The sequence below is a fragment of the Schistosoma mansoni genome, chromosome 2, assembly GCF_000237925.1.
Source record: "Schistosoma mansoni strain Puerto Rico chromosome 2, complete genome".
NCBI lineage: Eukaryota > Metazoa > Platyhelminthes > Trematoda > Strigeidida > Schistosomatidae > Schistosoma > Schistosoma mansoni.
This window is the reverse complement of record NC_031496.1, coordinates 24,690,840-24,715,034: the sequence shown is the minus strand read 5'-3', so window position 1 is coordinate 24,715,034 and position 24,195 is coordinate 24,690,840. Positions and strand designations below refer to the sequence as shown.

General features: G+C 36.3%; 1 protein-coding gene across 2 annotated transcripts in view; it reads right to left on the bottom strand.

Moving 5' to 3' along the window:
• Positions 1 to 1,030: 1,030 nt before the first annotated feature.
• Positions 1,031 to 24,195, bottom strand: part of Smp_135080.1 (putative microtubule-associated protein) — a gene marked incomplete at both ends in the record, with an annotated part of 32,175 nt that continues 9,010 nt past the window's right edge. The window contains 8 exons of one of the 2 annotated variants that reach the window (XM_018796178.1): positions 1,031 to 2,173; positions 8,517 to 8,619; positions 8,704 to 8,924; positions 13,736 to 14,041; positions 14,159 to 14,372; positions 19,124 to 19,285; positions 19,648 to 19,957; positions 23,529 to 23,775. In XM_018796178.1, the coding sequence (XP_018650416.1) occupies positions 1,656 to 2,173; positions 8,517 to 8,619; positions 8,704 to 8,924; positions 13,736 to 14,041; positions 14,159 to 14,372; positions 19,124 to 19,285; positions 19,648 to 19,957; positions 23,529 to 23,775 (2,081 nt within the window). The remainder of the gene's footprint in view (positions 2,174 to 8,516; positions 8,620 to 8,703; positions 8,925 to 13,735; positions 14,042 to 14,158; positions 14,373 to 19,123; positions 19,286 to 19,647; positions 19,958 to 23,528; positions 23,776 to 24,195) is intronic. The other variant, XM_018796179.1, reaches the window with a different exon arrangement.

Below are 24,195 nucleotides of genomic sequence, written 5' to 3'. Positions count from 1 at the left end.
CAGCATTACTTCAAGTAGTTTCAAATGTGTTATCTCTTTAATTCGAAGGCTTCACTACCGATAACGGATATTCGTGGCGAACTACCTTAAGGAAGACCGATATCAATTATTTCTGTTGCGAGAAGGAAGCATCGTTATAGACTCTGTTTGTCTGATAGAAGCAAATTATTGTCATCAGGCTCTTGTACAAGTCAGCACGACTTCGTCCTCAGAATTCCTTGTTTTATTGCTATATAGCCGACTTGCATGGTAAGATATACCCCGAAAAAAACCAGCGTATCAGCTAATAAACCTGAATTGGGTCATAATATGCAGACCTAATCATCCCATCAAGGCAACAAATACGACGGCCTCGACATTGGTCTCTTTGTCAACAAAGTTGATTCGTATCAAAAACGATATCTCCTATGGAGTTTTTATGGCTAAATCCTTTAACTTTCAAACAATAGGTCCAACGTTTGAGACTTGTTGCGCATACTTTTGTATGGCAAGCCAGGTAGTAGTAGTATTCCTATCTCTGACACAAAACATGTGACTTACAGATGAGTAGATAAAACTGTATACTCAGTCTTTAAACGATACCATTACACAGTTCATTCTTATTCAAATGAATAGTGATTCATTCTGTGCCGTTATACCAGTGTAGATAACTTGAATTAGTAACAACAAGAAGTGGAAGAATGAATATAAAGATTTAATTTTATTAATTTCATTGTTCAACAAGAAAGAAACAACGCATTATATGAGTTATAATAATGATATAGCAATAAGAATAAGGAATGTATTATGTGCGTGTTAAGAAGAATGCAGTGACCAATACATATATATATAGTATTGGCATATATAGATAAATAATAACGGTAATAATAGTAAGTTTGTACTCCAGAATAGAGATAGAAATGCGTTTGGCTCTGCATATATATAATGCATATTTAGTCCCTTTTTTTCATCAAAGAAGCAACATCTTCCACCCAGTCATACACACAATTAAAATGAGAGAAATATTACAAGCGTTAGTTAAACTGTTGAATATGTGAAGGAAGTCGATCGTGAAGCAGATGCACATTAAAAGAAAGATGCATTTAAATAAACTTACTATATATATGTATATATATATATATATATATATATATATATATATATAAATGTATGTGCGAGTGGGCGAGAGAAATAATAATGAGAAACAGTATATATGAGGCAGCTCCTAAAAATTCATAGGTAAAAACTGACTGAATCTTACAACAACGAAGACGATAACGACAATAACAGCAACAACTAGAAACAAGTGAACGACGTCAATATAATAAACTCTTTAAAAACCAATCGAATAAAATAACTGAGAAGCCAGTCGAAAAGTTTATCGATATACACAGAGAGGGACGCATACACAATGTTTTTTTTTACTTTCTAATGTCTTCGAAAAACACTTTCATACTGTAAGATTCCTATCCTATTTCTTGATGTAATAATATGGATGGATAGCTGCTCGCGTTAATACACACGCACGCACACATGCACACACATACACACACATGAAGATATAGAAATGAAACACTATTGTTTTTTTAAAGCCGATACAACTGATGAAAAGATGACTGAGATTCATCAGTTAAAAATGAATTATGTACGTTAGTGACATGCTGACACGTTTTTGCTTAACATAGGTCTATACGATAGCCTGGATAGTTAAGAGGACCATCGCCACCAGCTGAAGCTTTTTCATTTAATATTTGGATAGATGAACGTGAAATGACAGCGGCAACATTAACATGACAATTGTTAAGACGTCCAGCATTCACACCGAGCCATATTAATAACTCCTCAGTTTCATAAGCCAATATTAAAGAGACATCAAGTTGTGCATCATCACCACTCCACGATTCTTTCCCTACGACTAAGGATTCTAGAAGAGAGCATGTTGGTCTTACATCAGTGGCTACATAGTAACGAGCTCGAACACGTTTAAACCACTCAGCATCAACGTAATTTGAATTTCCACTACCTGGTAGGAAAGCGACATCAACATAAATCGGTTTGACCTTGTCATATGGAGGAGCCTTAGTTGTACCTGGAGCATGACCAGAGGCAATAGTATAACCAGCAGGATAAGTGACTGGCTGGTTGCTTGTATTCGAATGTATTCCACCAACACGAGGTGCAAGAGAAAGACGACCTATGAGCAGAATACAGGAAAAAAGAAGGATAAGTTTAAAAACAAAGACTTCATTTGGAAAAAACGCCAAGATATGTTTTCAAGGCGCAATAATAAAAAAGAGAAATGAGATTAATGAAATACAACGAATATAAATAACAAATGGTAAGAAAATATGCTTATACACTGCTATCCAATGCGAACTATTATTTTATTTATTTTTATTTAAACACAAATATTGGTACAAGGAAGCACCAGATAAATATGCGCCACACAAATCTCATCTGATTTGTGTGAGGGCTATGATACTGCCCAGCTGCCCAAACTGAAGCAGGTGGTTTTCTTAGGGGACCACACCCGGAGCCTTTGATCTGAAGGTCTAACCCACAAGGTAGTGGAGCATCTTAAGGAGATGCAGTCCCATGGTGGCCGGTGAACAACGATTGGTTCATACGCCTTTTTTTCTTTCAGGATACTGGAGCCCATGTACACGATTGGTTTGGAATCAGGGTTTTCCAACTCCCCTAGGTGAACTTTCCTTGTCCGCCAACCCGGTTAAAGCGCCGGACATTCGCTTTTCGTCCTCTCAATTTCGTAAACAACAGTAATGCCACGAGAAGGCAGTGAGTAGGGCTTCCCTGGCAGGGGCTATATATTCGCGTGGCCCTTCACTCTCGGCCGTACCAGGGCATTTGGGGGCACTTAAACTTTGGAAGTTCACACAATTATTTAGTACATATAGTTACCATTATTTCTATAAAATCCCTCAGACTTCGTAATATGTGATTAATACAAAGCGAAATGAGAAGGAGCAACGCATTTCCAATTATTGGTCAAATAAGCCCAATAGTTTTGTATCGGAGGCTTCTAGAAACGACCATTATCTACCAGTATTGAAAAATAAGAAAAGAAATGAGATCTTTTCTACGTGAGACCACAGTCCTCCCACCCCACTTCTTCCTACGTACAATTCAATTGGCTGAGTTTGGAGCATCACCTTTGAAACATGTGATGGATTAACTGTGTTAATCGCTAATTTTTTATATGAAGGAAAACTATTAGCCAAGCAACAACTATTGAAAATTACAATTAAAACAAGAGCAAAGACAAATAGAAAAGAACAGTGGATGTACAAATTGCTTTATGAATCCAGTGGTCAGGTTTGTTAAGGCAGATGTTGATAGCTTTAGAAAAATATAAAATTGAAAAAAATTTGTTTACGTCTACTTGATGTCCTGAATTAATTGGGTGATTACATAGAGATTTTAATTAGCTTCAAATATCCTTCACTTAACCCATTAGGATCCTCTACAAAACATCGATCGCGGATTTCTCTAATTTTGCTTCTGCTATGAAAGCTTTACCCGAACATCTGAATTGATAAATACACATAAATGAGGGGAATTCAGGATGACCTTGTTTCTGGTTCTAATAATACGACGGTTGTACAATAGACCACACACACAGTTTAGCTGTAGTAAATGCTTCATGCATAACTTCTATTACTCGTTGTGTTATTAGTTCACTGAGTGTCGTTTAAGAACTTTAATTTCAGGAATACATGCTTCTGGAGGACTGTAGTTATCTCTGACTTGGTTCTAACCCGAATCGTTTATTTTTTTGATGAATTTCAATGGATATGCATTCGTGGTAAGTTGCGGATGGTACCTAAATCTTCTTCGATGGAATCATCAAAGGTAACTTTCTCACCAGGATTTTTTATACCTGAGAGCTAAAAAACTATAGAAATGAATGTATTGAATAACTATTGTTGACTATTACTGAATATGGGCTCATATAATACAGATTACACTTTATGTGAGGGCTTTCGATAAATTTAACTTCTAACGGTTAAATGTAGTTTTTATCATTCTCAAACATGTATGGTTGTGATTTAACGGTTTCAATGTTTAAAACAATGAATGAAACTTAATATGTCATTTGAATTAAATTGACGAGAAGCTAAGGTTTTCGGAAACTAGACAATTGCGAGAACTCCAGAGACCATGTCGATACCATTGTGAACAAATGTTCTGAGGATAAAACTTTGAGTCTAAAACAGATTAAATCGAAAAAACTTCAGTTCCCAAAACACAATTGTTCTAGGGCTCCATTATCCACCTTTTAAATATAACCCTTACCAATTGGGACACAATTTTGAGAGACATCGAAAAGAGTTGATAAACTTCACACAAAAATCCGATTCAAGAGTTTCATAAAACAAACATCTAACTAAATCTCAGTCTCCGACAAAAATTGAGGACTCGAATCTACCGGTATTAATTTCTGACGATGTATGTAAACTCCAAACATAATATGGTTTATAACCTTCGCTTAAATGACCAGTTATTGTATATTGAAAAAAAACTAACGAAATGGCAAAAAATGTAAACCACACAAATACAAACCGGAAAACAGGAAACAATAACGATACTACTACTACTACTAATAATAATAATAATAATGATAACAATAATAATAATAGTAATAATAATAATGTCCGTTCATCAATCATAAACTTACCAGTTTTCGTTGCACCCAATGCTGTACTACCACTACTACTGTTGACAGATGTAACTCTCCTCGTCAAATGAGCTGAAGAGAGAAGAGGGAGGAAAACAACCAAAAAAATAATTTATTGTCAGTAAAATCAGACGGAAATTGTCATACTCAGAGCATGATGCACATAGACAACCAGAAATAAATAATATGACAAACATTTTGTTGACAAGAAACCGATTCAAGTACAAGTATTTTTGCTCTAAAATTTTGATCGCTTTTTTTGGAAGAAAAATATCCACCATTATACAAATGTAAAGTGAACATTTAGGCGATTCAACGTTGTCATCAAACCAGTTTTAAAGGTTTAATATTTAGAATCAAAATTAAATTTTTGACAAATAAACAATCAAGGATAAAGACAGACATAGGAGTTGGGCTCAATAGAATGCTAATCGATAGACGATGAGCAATGATATAAGGTGACCAAGTGACTGTATTGGTGACTTTAGCCTTCCAAATGGTAAGAAATCAAACATCACCGTTTAGATGAATCGTTTTCCATGTAATAAAATAACATACTAATATTCGGAATATTAAATTTTAGGTAACCTATGCCACAATCAAATAAGACTTAATTGTTAGGTCTTATATTTGGGCATCATATCATCATTATGTAGTCAGTCAGTCAGCTACAATGTAGGACCAGGCACATTTATGCATCGGTCCAAGTTGCCATACCTCGTTAGCACAACAAGATGAACACCGGATTCATAGAAGTAGTTAATTTAGTGGTCGATATAGCATAGGAAGGAAGACAGATATGAAGCAATTTTAATCTCAAGGTTTAAGGGAAGATAAAGAGTGTATACTCCTGTGTCATTGTGATCGATTCTGAGCCATGTCACACACAGTCTCCAACCATTGGTTACCATAGTCACGCGGACCCCAACCAGGTAGTCTGCATCTACCAACATGGCCCAGACTAGAAGTTAGTGACTTCATGCTCTGATGATACGTTTTGGTTTGGCCGCCTCTAACTCTTTTCCAACCATCCCCTACACTAGACAACATTGCGCGTCGTGGTAATCGGTGTTCAGGCATACGTAACATGTGGCCCAACCATCTCAGTCGATGAAGATTCATGACCTCATCAACTGATTTACCATCATTTCCTAATACCCTGTGTCTAACCTCACTACTACTTATCCGGTGATCCCAGTAGATGCGAGCAATATTTTTAAGGCATCTGTGGTCATATACTAGTAACTTACGAGTATCCTCTACTCTTAATGGCCATGTTTCACAGCCGTAAAGTAGAACAGAGAGAACTGTTGCGCAGTATAGTCGTCTCTTAATTGATAGACGGATATCTCGTCTTCGCCATAGGTGACGTAAGTTGGCAAAAGCCAAACGAGCTTTTTGAATCCGTGTGATATTAATTCCATACGAAAAAAATAAACCATATTAAAGTTTTGACAATTTTATCATCAATAACTCATTATTAATTATTCATACAATAATAATCAAACAAAAAAGATTAGTAACGATAACAACTGTAATGTTGTCATACATGCAGATTTCTTTTCACCGTTTGTTGTAGCGATTGTTTCAGGTTTTTTGCCAACTTCTGGACCTGTATAGAATGAAAACAATAAGATTAAAACAAAATTAATCCCAATCACTAAAAAAAACTTAAGAGATGAAATTCACTTAGTATTGTTTGTTTGAATCTTCCCATTGATGTGTTAGGACTGCAACTGGTCAGTCTCTAATTGGCATATGTGAATACTGTGAGTATTGCCTCGATATAGCCTAAATTCACAAGCATGGTAAGCAAAGATGGATAGTGGCTAGCAGTGAAATCCAGGACGCGCGTTTCGTCCCATTTGGGACTCGTCAGCTGGATGTACCTGCACTTCAGAGTTGATGCTCACTCTGGGAATCGAACCCAGTACCTTTCGCTTCAAACGCCATCGTGTTATTCACTCGGCCACTGAGATGTATATTTTTTTGTAAACATGCTGATAATTTCTTCCTTAGATATTGAGTTTATCGGAAGTCATTCCACTACTCTTTTTTTTAGTTTTCGATATCACTTACTCCATGTAAACACTCGATAATTGTCACGCTTAGTTTCTCCCACTACGTCCATTGATACGTTTATTTCCTTTCCTCTTTTTTATGATGTACTGCTGAGGTGTTGAGTTATAACACGACTTGAACCGATAGGCATTAATGTTAATTTCTACATTGCCTATTAGCGAATGATTGATTGTGATAGACATTATCAGATATAAGCTCAGAATAAAAGCTAATCCTTCAGTTAATTAGTTATAACCAACGTAGAACCTAATGTGCACATGCATCGGTTTAAGATGCTACATTATATCAACATCGCCAAGTGAAACTATCTAGATAAATCCAACATTATTAGAGGTAATAACAGATAGAAAATAGGAATCGACAAGAAGATTCGAAATACTGTCAGGGATACAGGCCAGCGGTAATCTTGTTGTCTTTTATGGTCACTTTTTCTCATCAATAAGTAAGATAAATCTGATTAGTCGATAGAAATCTACTTCATATGTATCGAAATCATATAGATATAGATAAATATTTTCGACTGAAATGTACACTACTACTGCATTAAATAACATTTTTGTTCATTTGTTTATTGATTTTACGTTCTTTATTTGCCTTTATTACGTCAAATGAAAACAAATTAGCATTCCATTATTTATGGCGCATTCTTTTGGTTCCCAATTGTACCAAATGTTTTTCTTTTCAGATATAAACTATATATATATAAGGTGCTTTGTCTATCGTCAGTTCAATGTTCCCTATTGTTCTGAACTGGTCATTTTGATATAAAATGAAAAGGAATTTGGAGATTGTTAAAGCCAACTGATTATTACTATGCAATAAAACCGATAAATCCTAGTGATGGCTACGTAGTAGATCGAATTACTGGCGTAAACACTACAAATGTTTTAAAGATCAATGAACATAACAGCTTCTGCTTCTTCTTAGAGAAAAGAACAACCTTATATGTAAAATATTGAACCGAAAAAATAAACATGATTAGAAATCATTTAGCAAATAAATGACTGGAAGATGATACGGGAATTACAGATCATTTACTCTCCAATCGCATTCATGGCTAATTAATTCCATTAGGCTTAACTTTTGTTGTCACATTACTTAAAATAAACAAGAGAAAAAGATATAAACAAAATATGTGAAAAATAAAACCAGTTACAGTGAAAACAATCGCATCACAATCATGCAAGAAATGATACATTCGATAAGATATCAAGTTCAAGTCAGTTGGTCAGATACAACGTAGGACTAAGAACATATATGCATCAGTCCAGGTTTACATGCCTCATTAGCACAGCAAGATGAACACCAAACTCATAGCAGTTACTTGAATGGTAGTAAAAGAAAAAACATTTCATATAAGGATATGATACAGGGAGAAAGAATTAGTTCGTAAAATGAAAAATATAAAGCAATTTTAATCTTACGGTTTAAGAGAAGACAAAAATTGTATGCACTCACGTCATTGTGAGTGATTCTGGGCTACGTCGCACAGAGACTCTAACCATTAGTTACAACAGTCGTGAGAACCCCAACCAAGTATTTTAAATAATATAAGTCTTTCAAGAACGCGAAAAATATCACTTCAGTTACATAATGAATATTTATAATTACTGCGTGAACGATTATACAACTGGATGTATGAACAATTAAATGAGTAATGAAGCTATTACAAATCATACAAACACACTACTACTACCACTGACATAAACCAAAGATTAACAAACCATGTATAAAAGGTAATCGAATTCATAAAAATTACTTTTACTGTTACCTGTAGGCGGCAAAGGCAAATTCTGAGGTGATCCCCATGATGCAATAGGATCATATTCATCTAAACCGGGTGACATCATTTGATTACTATCCTTTAAATTGTTATTAGTATTACTAGTATTATTAACACTAGTATCATTATTATTACTATTAAGATTATCAGCAGCGATCAAAACATTTTCACTATAATCTTGTAATTTCATTAAATTCATATCATGAGTCAATAAATCATGATTCGTTTGCTCTGAGCTAACAGAAGGTTCAAAATCGGAAAGATCATGAGTAAAACCATTTGTTTTATGCATAATATCACCATTGATAATATTATTTGATATATTATGAATATTGGAACTTTCAGTAATTAATTTTGAAGGTAACGAATTCGGTGTAGAAACTTCTGTAGAGAGAGAAATTGAAGAAATATAATTTTATTGATTTTAGTAAACAAGTTATCGGAATGATTGATTGCGAGTAAAAGGGAAGCATACAGGTATCAATATAAAAAAGACACTTGATTCTTTTTAATTGTTCGTTGCCAGACTTATTTTTATTTGAAACAGTTGTTCAAAATGTATTGAATGACCTGTAATTTAAGCTTGTCACAAAAATTCTTAAGAAATAAGGTAAGAATTGTAAATCAACTGATGAAATAGCGAACCTTCATTAACAGAGATGATTTGGATATGTATTGCATATGCTTAACCACTCCATACTTTGATGCCTGATATATGCTGATACAGGAGTAGTTTGGGAAAAAGATAATGGCGGTTAAACCAAGAATTAACATCAGTTCATGAAGTCAATGCCTATGGTCCGGGGGCATGTGGTAAGTACAAACTAACTGGTTACGGTACATGCGATTATAGTAACCAATGATTCGAGAAGTTGGGTGACATAACCATAGAATTATGTTGTTTATGCTTAATTTTCCCTAATATCACTGATATTGTTACTAGTCCTACTATTCTGGTACTTATCTTATTAACTTGCTATATTGCAATGTTGTAACAGCTTGAAACAGAACACATATGTCCTAGATTTCATGCTGCTTATAACAGTCAGTTAGCTACAACATAGGACCAGGCACATATATGCATCGGTCCAAGTTGCCATACCTCGTTAGCACAACAAGATGAACACCGGATTCATAGAAGTAGTTAATTTAGTGGTCGATATAGCATAGGAAGGAAGACAGATATGAAGCAATTTTAATCTCAAGGTTTAAGGGAAGATAAAGAGTGTATACTCCTGTGTCATTGTGATCGATTCTGAGCCATGTCACACACAGTCTCCAACCATTGGTTACCATAGTCACGCGGACCCCAACCAGGTAGTCTGCATCTACCAACATGGCCCAGACTAGAAGTTAGTGACTTCATGCTCTGATGATACGTTTTGGTTTGGCCGCCTCTAACTCTTTTCCAACCATCCCTCACACTAGTCAGCATAGCGCGTCGTGGTAATCGGTGTTCAGGCATACGTAACACGTGGCCCAACCATCTCAGTCGATGAAGATTCATGACCTCATCAACTGATTTACCATCATTTCCTAATACCCTGTGTCTAAACTCACTATTACTTACCTGGTGATCGCAGTAGATGCGAGCAATATTTTTAAGGCATCTGTGGTCATATACTAGTAACTTACGAGTATCCTCTACTCTTAATGGCCATGTTTCACAGCCGTAAAGTAGAACAGAGAGAACTGTTGCGCAGTATAGTCGTCTCTTAATTGATAGACGGATATCTCGTCTTCGCCATAGGTGATGTAAGTTTGCAAAAGTCAAACGAGCTTTTTGAATCCGTGCTGAGATTTCGTCAGACACCAACCCATTAGGGATGATCAGACTTCGAAGATATACATACTTAACAATACAAATATTAGCTTTAGTCAGATGGAACGGTGGAAAAATGTCAACAGAATAGTATCAATACACAAATAGTTCAATTAATCAATTTTTTATATAAAAAGCAGTAATAATAGTAGTAGAAGTTCACATATGCGGTAACATTCGCTTCAAATTCACAAGTTCAAACTAATTAGTGTTACTATCTCTATAACCAAATAAAAGTTTTATGGATAATTAACTTATAAATGATTATTAAACCACAGTTTACATATATATAATCCTACTTTCAAATCATGGATGAAGGTTAATTCTTGATCATATGTACATAGATTCATGCATGTACTGTATGTAATGTATGTACACAAAGTTAATTTATAATTCATGGCGTTTATTATTCATTTCTACATGAAATAATAATATCCTAGTGAATTAGTCAACAATCATAGTGAGGCAAGAAAATTCCTTTCAACTACTGAATCAATAAAAATGGGGCGTTTTTATTGCGAAAAAACACAAAACAAGACGAAATTCGGGACAACCTAACTGATTTTATTCATTAGTTCTGTACTTCATTTCTTATATATTTGTAAAACAAAGTTGTTAGATGTATGTAACAAGCATTGCATTGTGTATATCATTGTAATTAAAACATTTAGGGTTAATATCATAATCATGATCAAATTGTAATTGCACTATCATATATCTCTTTCACTCTATCTAACCCATATTTATATTCTGATCATGGATCTTAAATTTTCACTTAACATTATTTATTCATTTATTTATTTGAACACATAAATATTAGTACAAAGAGGCACCAGATATATATGCGCCACACAAATCAAATGAGATATGTGTGAGGGCTGTGATATTGCTCCGATGCCCAAACCGAAGCAGGTGGTTTTCTCAGGGGTCTACATCCGGAGCCTTTGACCTAAAGATCTGATCCAAAAGGCAGTGGAACATCGTGAGGAAATGCAGTCCCATGGTAGCCGGTGACCAACGATTGATTCATACGCCATTTGTTCCCTCAGGATACTGGAGCCCATGTGCACCATTGGTTTGGAATCAGGGTTTTCCAACTTTCCTAAATGGACCCTCCGTGTCCACCGACCCGGTTAAAGTGCCGGAAATTCGCTTTTCGTCTATTCAATTTCGCAAAAAACACCCCCGCCACGAGAAGGCATTGAATAGGACTTCCCTGGCAGAGGCTATATACTCGTGACCATATGAGAGCATTTGGAGAGGGAGAGCGAACTCTCCCCACTCTTGGCCGTACCAGGGCATTTGGGAATCTTTAAACGAATAATAACAGTCTATTATATATACACATACATGTACTAAATTAAAGATAAAAATCCGTTGAAAAACAAAATTCTTTTATGAATATGAATGGATTTTACAACAACAACAAAATCGGATCAAGCACTAAATCTATCGACTTAACATCAGAAATGATTTACAAACTGAAATATTTTTCTATAAATAAAATTAAAATTTTTATTATGCACTAAAAATTAAATTGGAAGAAAAAAACTTGGAAGGCCAAGTTGTTTTTAGAACTGGCATAAATCAACTTCTCGTTTGCGGTCATTCGTGTTCCCATGTTATAAAAGCTAGGGTTTTGGTACAATCAGAAAGTTTATTCATCTTGGAATAACTGTGTTTTTTTTAAAAAGCTAAACTGAGTTATTATGTTAGTGTGAAAATTTTTTTAAAAAAAACCATGAGATTTACAAGACGTTGAATAATCTTATCAGTCTGGAACACATTTCAGAAATGGTTTTTTTTAAAATAAAAAAAATCGTAGTATTTCTTGACCTTAAGGCGGCATTTGACTCCGTGGATCGTGAGGTTCTATGGCAGTGTTTGTCACTGAGAGGAGTACCAAAGAAGTACATTAACCTCATAAAGGCTTTCTACTCGAACACAACTGGTCGAGTCAGAGCCTATGGCGAACTGTCATCAGAACTGATTACCTCAAGTGGTATTCGTCAGGGCTGTCCACTCTCCCCATTCTTGTTTAACTTTGTCATTGACATACTTTTAGAGATAGCACTTTCATCAGCTAAACCTCCAGGAGTTGAACTTTTACCGGAAGGCTCACTTGTTGACTTAGAATACGCCGACGACATAGTTTTATTCGGTGAAGACGCTGACAAAATGCAGAGTCTTCTGACCACTATAAGCAACAATGCAGGCATGTTCGGGATGCGATTCTCTCCCTCGAAGTGCAAAATGTTACTTCAGGATTGGGTTGCATCGACACCTGAACTAATGATAGGGAGTGAAGTAGTTGAGCGTGTTGACAGCTTCACTTATCTTGGGAATCTCATCAGCCCCTGTGGTCTGGTGTGTGACGAAATCTCAGCACGGATACAGATGGCTCGTCTAGCTTTCGCCAACTTGCGCCATTTATGGCGTAGGAGAGATATCCGTCTAGCAACAAAAGGACGGGTTTACTGTGCAGCAGTTCGTTCCGTCCTACTTTATGGCAGTGAAACATGGCCGATAAGAGAAGAGGATATTCGTGGGCTACTAGTATTCGATCATAGGTGTCTTCGAAGCATTGCCCGTATATCCTGGGACCACCGAGTAAGTAATGCAGTCGTTAGGAAACGTGTACTAGGTAAGGATGGCAAATTGATTGATGAAGTAGAGAAACTTCATCAGTTGAAATGGCTGGGACACGTGTTACGTATGCCCAACCATCGACTGCGCCGACGTGCAATGTTTCATGGCGTAAGAGTAGGTTGGAAGAAAGCTAGGGGTGGCCAGATCAAAACGTGGCACAAATCCATGAAGTCACTGACAATTGGACTGAGCCATGCTGGTAGGTGTAGACTACCTGGTTGGGATTCGCGAGATAATAGTAATCGATGGTTAAAGACCTTGAATGACATGGCTCAAAATCGTTTGCAATGGCGAAGGTGCATCCACTCCTTGTGTTCTATCGAATTCTAACCTTTTGAATTCTTCATGTCCCTATCCTTTTTCTCTCTCCAAATTTATTTCACTGTACTATACTCCTTCAATAATTTCTTCAAACCCTAATCTTTTGGATTTCTGATTATACTCCTACTACTTCTACCACTATGGGATTCGAATCGACAACTTCATCTCTGTGCTAATGTGGTATGGCAACTCGAACTGATGTACGTACGTACGAAGTTCTACGTTGTGACTGACTGACTGACTGATATTTCAGAAAGCCTACAGCTGGAATTACTGTTACCATTTCAAAAACTTCCTTACTTGGCTTTATAATGTATAAACTCTAAAGATTATATTCCTTTAAGAGTTTTATATTAAAATTTCATCCAACTAATCATAGTGTATGTTAAAAGTATTTACTTACCATTATCATGAACTTCGAGTTGTTTAGATGGTGACTCTACAACAACATCAGCGTTTTTAACCACTTGATTCGTTTTATGAACAGGAGGTTTAGCATCAGCTTGCGTTTTACTGCTTGCAGGTGTTTTAGACGATGGAGGCCGATGTGCTGTATTATCCTGTGTTGTCTTTGTTGTTGTTGCCTTCTTTGCGACATGAGATGGTCGAGAAGCAGTAGTATTATGATGATTTTGTCCTACAGAATTGACACTACCTTCATTACTACCAGATGTTGCGTGTGTTGCTGGTATCGTTGGACGACGTGAAGCTGTATTTTTTGATAAATAAATAAAAAATTGCACCAATAGAAAGTTTTAAACAGAATTATACTATAGAAAATAGTACTGTCAAAAATACATCATAACAAAGAAAATATGGAAATTACCAGCACTTAAAGGTTGTGGTGGTCGTTTTCGTTCGAACTCTGCTGGGATAGCTTTAGGATGACGAAGGTAGATGAAACCAGTAATCAATGCATCAAGACTTGACAAAATACGTGTTTGATGTGCATTTGGTGATACAAAAAGAAATCGAAGTATAGGTTCAGTATCACTAGTAGGTCTCCAAATAACCAAAGCTGATACACTTGTGTAGGAAAGCTAAAACAGAAGATTAAAAAAATAAAAAACATTTGAATACAATTCTTTTTCAAATAGCTCGATCGTAACGTTCCCGACTGATAAGTTAAGTTGTGATGTGGGTTTGAATCCCACAGTGACAATCAGTTATCTCATAATCACATAAACATCATTTTGCCAAATACTTACTAGCATCAAACCTAGATCCAGGGTTTTCTGACGATAGTAACACATAGTTCACATCATATCAAATTACTTAGAACAGCAGCCATATTACAGCTGCCCCCAAATGCCCTGGTACGGCCAAGAGTGGGGAGAGTTCGCTCTCCCTCTCCAAATGCTCTCATATGGCCGCATGTACATAGCTTCTGCCAGGGAAGACCTATTCACTGCCTTCTCGCAAACGGGGTGTTGTTTACGATATTGAGAGGACGAAAAGCGAATGTCCGGCGCTTTAACCGGGCTAGTGGATACGGAAAGTCCACCTAGGGGAGTTGGCAAACCCTGATTCCAAACCAATGGTGCACATGGGCTCCAGTATCCTGAGGGAACAAATGGCGTATGAATCAATCGTTGGTCACCGGCTACCATGGGACTGCATTTCCTCACGATGTTCCACTGCCTTTTGGATCAGATCTTTAGGTCAAAGGCTCCGGGTGTGGTCCCCTAAGAAAACCACCTGCTTCGGTTTGGGCATCGGAGCAATATCACAGCCCTCACACATATCTCATTTGATTTGTGTGGCGCATATATATCTGGTGCCTCTTTGTACCGATATTTATGTGTTTAAATAAATAAATAAATAACATATTACAGCTCCACCACTAAAATTCGATCAACACTAAGGACTAAACAAACATATCATTGATCACCAATCAATAATCATCAACCAATTGCTGTATGCATTACGAAGAGCAGATACCGGATAATACAATAGTTCTTGAATATTATGAATATGGGTAACTTTTAAATAGGAATCAGTAAATGTTTATCTATCTAATGATCCCTAATAATATTAATTTAACATGTAAAAAAACGCAATCGTTTGTTTTTTTTAATTTGATCATAAACACCATGAATGGAACACATGTGACATTTGAAATATTAAAACTAATTAAAATCTAATAGTAACAAAAAAACTGATTTAATCATTAAACAGTATTAAAATAGCTCAACACATCAGAAAATATACAAAATCACCACCACCACCACAACAACAACAACATGTAGGTGTAAGGGTACGGATGTATGTGTATCCTAGATCAATAACTAAATACAGTACCTCACATGAAATAATAATTCTTTTGTTTAACACGTGTAAAAATAATATAAATTATGCCAATTTACACTCAACAATCATACATATCAATTTGTAGAAATCCATACAAAAGTTTTCGTACAATGTTAATGAATGTGATTAACTATAAAATGTAGTAAGCTCTGAGTAATGAACATTGTGATTCATTTACCAAGACAACTGACTTTTGCATGATTGGATTATGTGTTTTCGAATCTTCATTTAGTTACTCTAGTTAAAACACCCAAGTAGTATTTTGCATACATATCAGTCAGTCACAGCGTAGAACTTCGTACGTACGTACGTACATCAGTTCGAGATGTCATACCACATTAACACGGAGATGAAGTTGTCGATTCAAATCCCATAGTGGTACAAGTAGTAAGAGTATAAGCTTTATGTGAAAAATTAGGGTTCGAAGATGTTATTCAAGGAGTATAATACAATGAAAAAATTTGGAAAGAGAAAAATGAAAGGGACATGAAGAATTCAGAAGATTTGAATTTGGCAGAACACAAAGACTGGATGCACCTTCGCCATTGCAAACGATTTTGAGCCATGTCATTCAAGGTCTCTAACCATCGATTACTATTATCTCGCGAATCCCAACCAGGTAGTCTACACCTACCAGCATGGCTCAGTCCAATTGTCAGTGACTTCATGGATTTGTGCCACGTTTTGATCTGGCCGCCCCTAGCTTTCTTCCAACCTACTCCTACACCATGAAACATTGCATACATATTTAAAATAGGAGTTACAGTTTTTATATTGGAAGCTGTGTGCAACAATCATTAGTTTCATATTTACATAATTGCATATCTGATAGAAAAACCTATACTGTAGAAAACAATGATAGATGTGTAATGCTAACTGATAACTGTCAGTTTCACTCATACTATCACTGACAAACAATGGAAAAGAAATAAACTGATAACCAAGTACATGTAACAAGTAAACATTGGAACCTTAAAATAGCCAGATTTCAAAAATGGTATTGATGGCATTAATATGATTGTGTATAATACATTATTAGATTCTACAGTATTTTGATCTAAGTTGGCTGTCAAGAAAATATAGATCTAAGTTTTATCTTAGTTGGCACTCATCAGTAAGGTGTATGGAGCAATAACAAGGAAACCGAGGTTGAACGAGTAAAAACAGCTAAACAACATATCAGCTTTATTGTTACCATACATGACAAATCAATGTAAACGCATATTAGTTTTACAAAATATCAAATGCAGTTGTTTCAGTGATAGTGTATGATCCTGATCACGACAGTGGATAACATGGATTAGAATAGAGCTGAGAATATCTGATCCGCCAAGACCGCAATTATATCCTATTAACAAGTACCAATTAGTATAAAGAATCATGTCAAACATAACAGCATGCAATAGTTACTAAATAACATCGAAAAAACTTCACCATAACTAGTTACTAGTAGTCAAATAGAATACAATAAAAGAATTAACTGACATAACATTGCTTACTATTCAATGATCAGTTAGTTTATATGATGGTCTATTTACTAGATATTCTAACCTGATAAAGATAATATTTCTATTCAATAGCCCATTCGTTTTTTTCTTTTTGGAGTAAGCCCAAATACCTAATACTACATGAACCCAAATAGGGGTTGATACATTTCAAGGCAACAGTATCCAAAAACAGTAGATGAAAATTCACTTAGTATTGTTTGTTTGAATCTTCCCATTGATGTGTTAGGACTGCAACTGGTCAGTCTCTAATTGGCATATGTGCATACTGTGAGTATTGCCTCGATATAGCCTAAATTCACAAGCATGGTAAGCAAAGATGGACAGTGGCTAGCAGTGGAATCCAGGAAGCGCGTTTCATCCTATTTGGGACTCGTTAGCTGGATGTACCTGCATCTCAGAGTTGATGTTCACTCTAAAGTGGATAACGCGATGGTGTTTGAAGCGAAAGGTACTAGGTTCGAGTCCCAGAGTGAACATCAACTCTGAGATGCAGGTACATCGAGTAGATGAAAATGTTAAGCATTCGAACGAATATTTCACCATTTTGTAATAAATAACTAGGGTGTAAGCATTTACGAGAAAATGGGGTTACCCATTATTCATTGTCTACCACAGTTTACTTTTCAAGGATCACACCCTATGAATGAATTCTTTGGAGTTATCACCAAGTCACAAATAATCAATTTTGTACTTTCACTACAAAATGCTTAAAATCAATAATGAAATTCAATCTCTGACGATAAACCTAGACCTCAGTTGTATTAGTTACTAACAGTTCAAAAAAAGTTAACTATATGCATAAAAAAATGAGCTGACAAAAGTACAAACTAGCCATCATAAATCCTAAATTCCAATGAATAAATAATTTTTATAATGACAGGACGAAAAATTGTATTGCATACATCGTTTGTATTAAATGAAAACAACAGTATGAAACTATTTGATATTTAAGCTTAGAAAAAACCAGATAACAAGCTGTCAATCGTTAGTTAACAGAATAGGATTATAAATTAAAACTGAAATAACTCTGAACACGTTCATAGATTACAGAGCCATACTAAACCCTGAGTGTATATACCAATAAAAGAGATCCTCAAGTGTCCGGATACGGCCAAGGGTGGGGAAAGTTCCCTCTTCCTCTCGAGATGCTCTCATATGGCCACGAGTATACAGACACTGACAGGGAAGTCCTACACATTACCTTCTCGTGGGAGAGGGTGTTACCTACGAAATTGAGAGGAAGAAAAGCGAATGTCCGGCCGTCAAAGCGGGTTCGAGAGTGCGGAGCGTCCACCTAGGTGAGTTGGGAAACCCTTATTCCAAACCAGTGGTGGACTTCAGGAACCTGAGGGAATAAATGGCATATGAATCTATTCTCGGTCATTGGCTGCCATGGGATCGCATTTCCTAGCATCGCTCCACTGCCTTGTGGATTAGACCTCTGGATCAAAGGCTCAGGGAACGACCCCCTAAAACAACCATCTGCTTCGCTGTGGGCACCTGGGCATCATCCCAGCCCACAAACAATGGTTTGTGTGACGCATATATATTCTGGCGCTCCTTTGTACCAATGTTTGAGTATTTAAATAAATAAATAACCAATAAAAGATACAAGTTATTCACTCAAATAAAAGCAAGGTAAGTACAAGCATGTACAAGTGACTGCATTGAGGAAGATTTGAACACGTAGACGATCATTATTAACCAACTGACTATGTGTATAAGTACTAGGAAAGTATAGCCATTAGTTATATGAAGAACACTCAACTATGATCTATTCATTACTTAACAAATGAATCATCGGAGATGAATAATAAAACATCACAAGACAAGCGATGATAATTCTTTTCCGACCGTCGTAACAGTAAAGACGAAAGTAATACCACTGAATACCTGTCTGCCTTACAACTCAAAGATTTTAGCTATTTCATATAAACCAGAACTTTAGTTTTTAATATGCCTGTAAAACTTACAAGTGGAACGGTAGTTTTGTTTCCTGAACTTTTATTTAATAGGACAGATGTTGTCATTAGTGAAGGAGCACATTTAGACCAATCATCATTTAACTTGCGCAACTCGGCAGAATCATCGTCTCCAGGGGTCAATGGGAACAACTCCAAACAACCTTGACCTACCTAAATAAAAAGGAATATTGAGGATAGAAATTGTAAGAACATAAGAATAAATATGTGCATTCCCTAAACATACATTTCATTTATGCTCTGTAGCAAGAAAGACAATCAAAGAGAAACTGTCGTTCCAATATGTCTAATGGTCATAAAATCTAGTTGAAAAAGATCATATTTAGTCTATATCTCTAAAGACTCTTAGAAGTCAGGCTCTACAATTGCCTCATCGTCTCACGTCTTATTGCCAACTCTAGAGTTGTGTTCTCAGTTGATTTTCACAATTCGGTTTATCAGTAATCACGATCAGAAGACACTAGAGATCATTCAGGTTTGGTGTGTTCATTAACGAGTAAGATAAAATAACTTACTTTCTGGAAAAGTTGTAATGGTTTTGGAACTACTGACAGTTTTCCTCCTCGAGTAACTGGGTAGACCATGAGATTAGTGCCAGAACGTTTTATTTCTCCGACTAAATTAGAAAAATGCATTGGTAGATTAACCGTAAACGGTAGTGGATCTTGAGTAGGATTATTTATTTTCATATTGTTAATATTTGGTGGAGGAGTGAGAAGACACAGTAACGACTGATCATTACTCGGCTTGAAAACTGTCGGAAGAATTGTATTCAGTCCAAGTATGTTATCAATACCCCAATGAGTTATCAGAACAGAATCCAGGCTAGAGAATAAAATGGGAATGTATAAATCATTCATAAGTTTTGATATCGACAAACTGAAATGAAAGAACTATGAAGCTAAATATAATTACTTTTAGGTAAACAAGAAGCTCAGTCAGTCAGTCAGTCAGTTACAACGTAGAACTTCGTACGTGCGTACATCAATTCAATTTGCCATACCACATTAACACAGAGATGCAGTTGTCGATTCGAATCCCATAGTGGTAGAAGTAGTAAGAGTATAAGCAGTAAACCGAAAGATTAGGGTTTGAAGATGTTATTCAAAGAGTGTAATACAGTGAAATACAAGAAGCTCATGGAAGATATAAAACATTTTTAATATCAAGGTTAATAAAATAAATTCTTATATCCTCATAGCATCTGAACTTAGTTGAATCTGGAATACATGATTCATATTACAGAGGCTGTTATTGGTGTTCTGGACTTAACAGGCAAGGCTAGGCGGGAAGGAAGGGTCGATAAGGACTCTAGACTGCTCGTACGGGTTTTATGTGTAATTGGTCCGATCGACAATTCACTGTATTCTAATTGGCGACATCGTCACGTCATATATTGGTTGGGGCACAAACCCACAAACCCAACACATTTGAAAACTGTAGTTCTTGATGATATCGAAATTTAAAAATAAATCCTACATTACTGTGACCAATGCCAAGTCATGTTCATCAACTAGTAAACGCTAGAACTGGTGTAGTTAATCATACAACTGAGGTGATGGGTAGTGTCAATTATTAAGATATCTATAGTCAACATAAAGAATTATTTCGCGATCCATCTCTACAATTATATCTTGATAGGGTGTAACTCATAAATGCTTCAAGATTTCTGCATAATGTTTTTAAAATGGAATTTATCAGAGAAAGTTTTATCTGCATAATTTCGTGATAGATGATATAATGGACGAAGAAATGGTGTTTCAACAGAAAAATGTGATTGGAACTGTGAAGAAGAAGAAGCACCTATCTCACTGTTAAGTAAAAATAAATAAATTACAATAAATTTAATTATTAAGAAATGTATTTTTCATAGTTGAAATCATGTGTCAATTGAAGCTAGACCACCATGGAAAACCTGGAAGCACTGGCAGGCCGTTTCGTCCTATTGTGAGACTTCTCAGCAGTGGGCATCCACGATTCCGCACTCGCGAGATTCGAACCCAGGACCTACCAGTCTAACGCCAGAGCACTTAACCGATAGACCACTGAGCCAGCCGGCATCCAACGGTGTTAATATCTAACTTCAACCAATCCACGAAGTTTGAGCAACCGTTCACCAATTGTCTTCAGTGAGTTGTTATCTCACAACAGACGCGGTTGAACTCAACTAGTCACTGCTTCCCACTAGAACTCCAGGACATGTATCTTGAAGTCAGTCACTAGTGAGCATATGATTATAATCAGAAGGGGTTTTGTGGAGATTTCAGTATTTTTCATAGTTGAAATCATGATAATTTTCTTATCAAAATTAATTTACCACCTATTTCGTTTGTTCATCATGTCTCTTCACATTCAAACCGTTTTCCATTGAACGAATTAAGTAGTCAATAATAAATTAACTGGGTGAAAATGAGTTACCCGCAAGAAAATTATCACACACACACACAATCATTGTGAAACTATCTACCGAATAAACTCTATAACACCAAACTGATGATCATGTACACGTACATAGACATAAATACATACTGTGTACGCATAAAACAACACAATGCAAGAAAACAATTAACATAAATATTTTACTGACAGAAGGTGGGTCAAAAAAAAAGAGAAAACCGTTGATTAATAACTATATTAATGATAAATAAGAACAAATACCGAAATAATTAATTAACTTTCGGAAGAGATATACATAGAGAGAGTGAGAGAGAGAGATTACTTCACAAAAAGTAAATTCTTGGTTAAGAAATTTAATTAAGTTAACGGTATTTTAACTTAGCGTTGATATTTCTAGAAATAAACTATCCTAATAGATTAGCGACTGATGAAATATCAGTTCGGATACAAGAGGGTAACTTGGTTTTTGCTAAATTATGTCCACGATGGTCAAAAATGACTGGCTGACATTACGTTATCTGTGGCGTCAGATATCATTTCTTCTATCGAAGGACAAGTATACTCAAACAGTAGTTCTACACTGAATTATGTTACATGATCTATGAGATTGAAAATGCGTACGTTCCTAACATCCATAAGAAATGTCTTATGAAGCAGAAACTGTGAGTGGAAGGGCCACCAAATGAGCAATGTTGAGATTAGTTGCGAGTAGGATTCCAAAACTATAATGCAAGGGTTGGTGGGACATTTGCTACATATACTCAGACAAAGACTACCTCAAAATCCTAGGCTAACTATCATAGACGTTGCCCCCAAATGCCCTGGTACGGCCGAGAGTGGGGAGAGTCTACTCTCCCTCTCGAAATGCTCGCACATGGCCAGCGAATATATAGCCTCTGCCAGGGAAGTCCTACTCACTGCCTTCTCGTGGCGGGGGTGTTGTTTACGAAAGTGAGAGGACGAAAAGCGAATGTCCGGCGCTTTAACCGGGTTGGTGGACACGGAGGGTCCACCTAGGGGAGTTGGAAAACCCTGATTCCAAACCAATGGTGCACATGGGCTCCAGTATCCTGATGGAACGAATGGCGGACGAACCTGTCATTGGTCAACGGCTACCATGGGACTGCATCTCCTCACGATGCTCCATTGCCTTGTGGATCAGACCTTTTGGTCAAAGGCTCGGGGTGTGGCCCCCTAAGAAAACCACCTGCTTCGGTTTGGGCACCCGGGCAGTATCACAGCCCACACACACAAATAGTGTGGCGCATATGTACCTGGTGCCCTTTTGTACCAATATATATGTGTTTAAATAAATAAATAAAATAGACGTTGCAAGAGGCTAAAAACAACCAGTCTAAGTCATAGTCGAATTTCCTTGACTAATAATTCAGGCATATCGGAAGGCATAACCTTCCACACTAGTTACTTAATTGGGCCTGAACCCATCGTAGAGGAGAACAGGCCACCCACTACTATTCTCTATCCCACTCTGTCATGGGCAATTCTTTCCAGTTCTTTCCAGTCGCGATTCATCCTTTCGATGTCTACCTCCAATTACCGATGGAATGTCTTCTTGAGTCTTTCATTTACCCGTTTCCTTTCAGGATTCCAAGTTAGTGCCTCTGAAATTTATCAAAAATTTATTTGATCAAAATTGTTACTCTATAGTCCAAGCATGAAACTATCCACTGGACAAAGAGTACATTTACAAGAAATTAGTAGAAAAATCAAGGTATTATTAAAACAATATATCCAGATTTATTCTTGTAAAATAATACACCAAATAACTCTGAATAACCTTTCGATAAACAAGGTGTGGTTAATTCTGGGAACCTAATTGTGTTTAGCAAATATTTACACAACAGCGATTATCTTCACTGACACCTACTCACTAATTATTTCAATCACACCCAATTTCAAATTAACAAAAATCATAAAGGAATTCAACATTTATTATAATGAATAGCGGTAATTCCCTTCTCATTAAAAAAAACCTTACCGATCAAGATAATTAGCAACAGACCAAAAGCAAGGCTTATGACTACATCCTCCATCAATTAGCATATTGTAAAAAGGAAGAGCGAGGATAGATACTTGCCCAGAACCTTCAGGGAACACATAAATGCAAGGTTTAGAAACTTTAAGTGTAAGATCAGTTGGTGAGCGCATTACCAAAGTTTGACTGAGAGGAGGAGAATAAGGATCAGGCAGTTTGGTTAGCATATCGCATAGAAAACTCTCAAAATCTGAATTAGAATTTTTTTTAAAAAACAGTAAAAAGAAATATTTATTAGTGAAATATATTAAAAGTTAGAATAACAAAAATTATTATTATTATTTAAACACATAAATATTGGTACAAAGGGGACACCAGATATATATGCGCCACACAAATCTCATTTGATTTGTGTAAGGGCTGTGATACTGTTCGGATGCCCAAACTGAAGCAGGTGGTTTTCTTAGGGGACCACACCCGGAGCCTTTGACCTAAAGGTCTGATCCAAAAGGCAGTGGAACATCGTGAGGAGATGCAGTCCCATGGTAGCCGGTGACCAACGATTGATTCATACGCTATTTGTTCCCTCAGGATACTGGAGCCCATGTGCACCATTGGTTTGGAATCAGGGTTTGCCAACTCCCCTAGGTGGACTTTCCGTATCCACTAG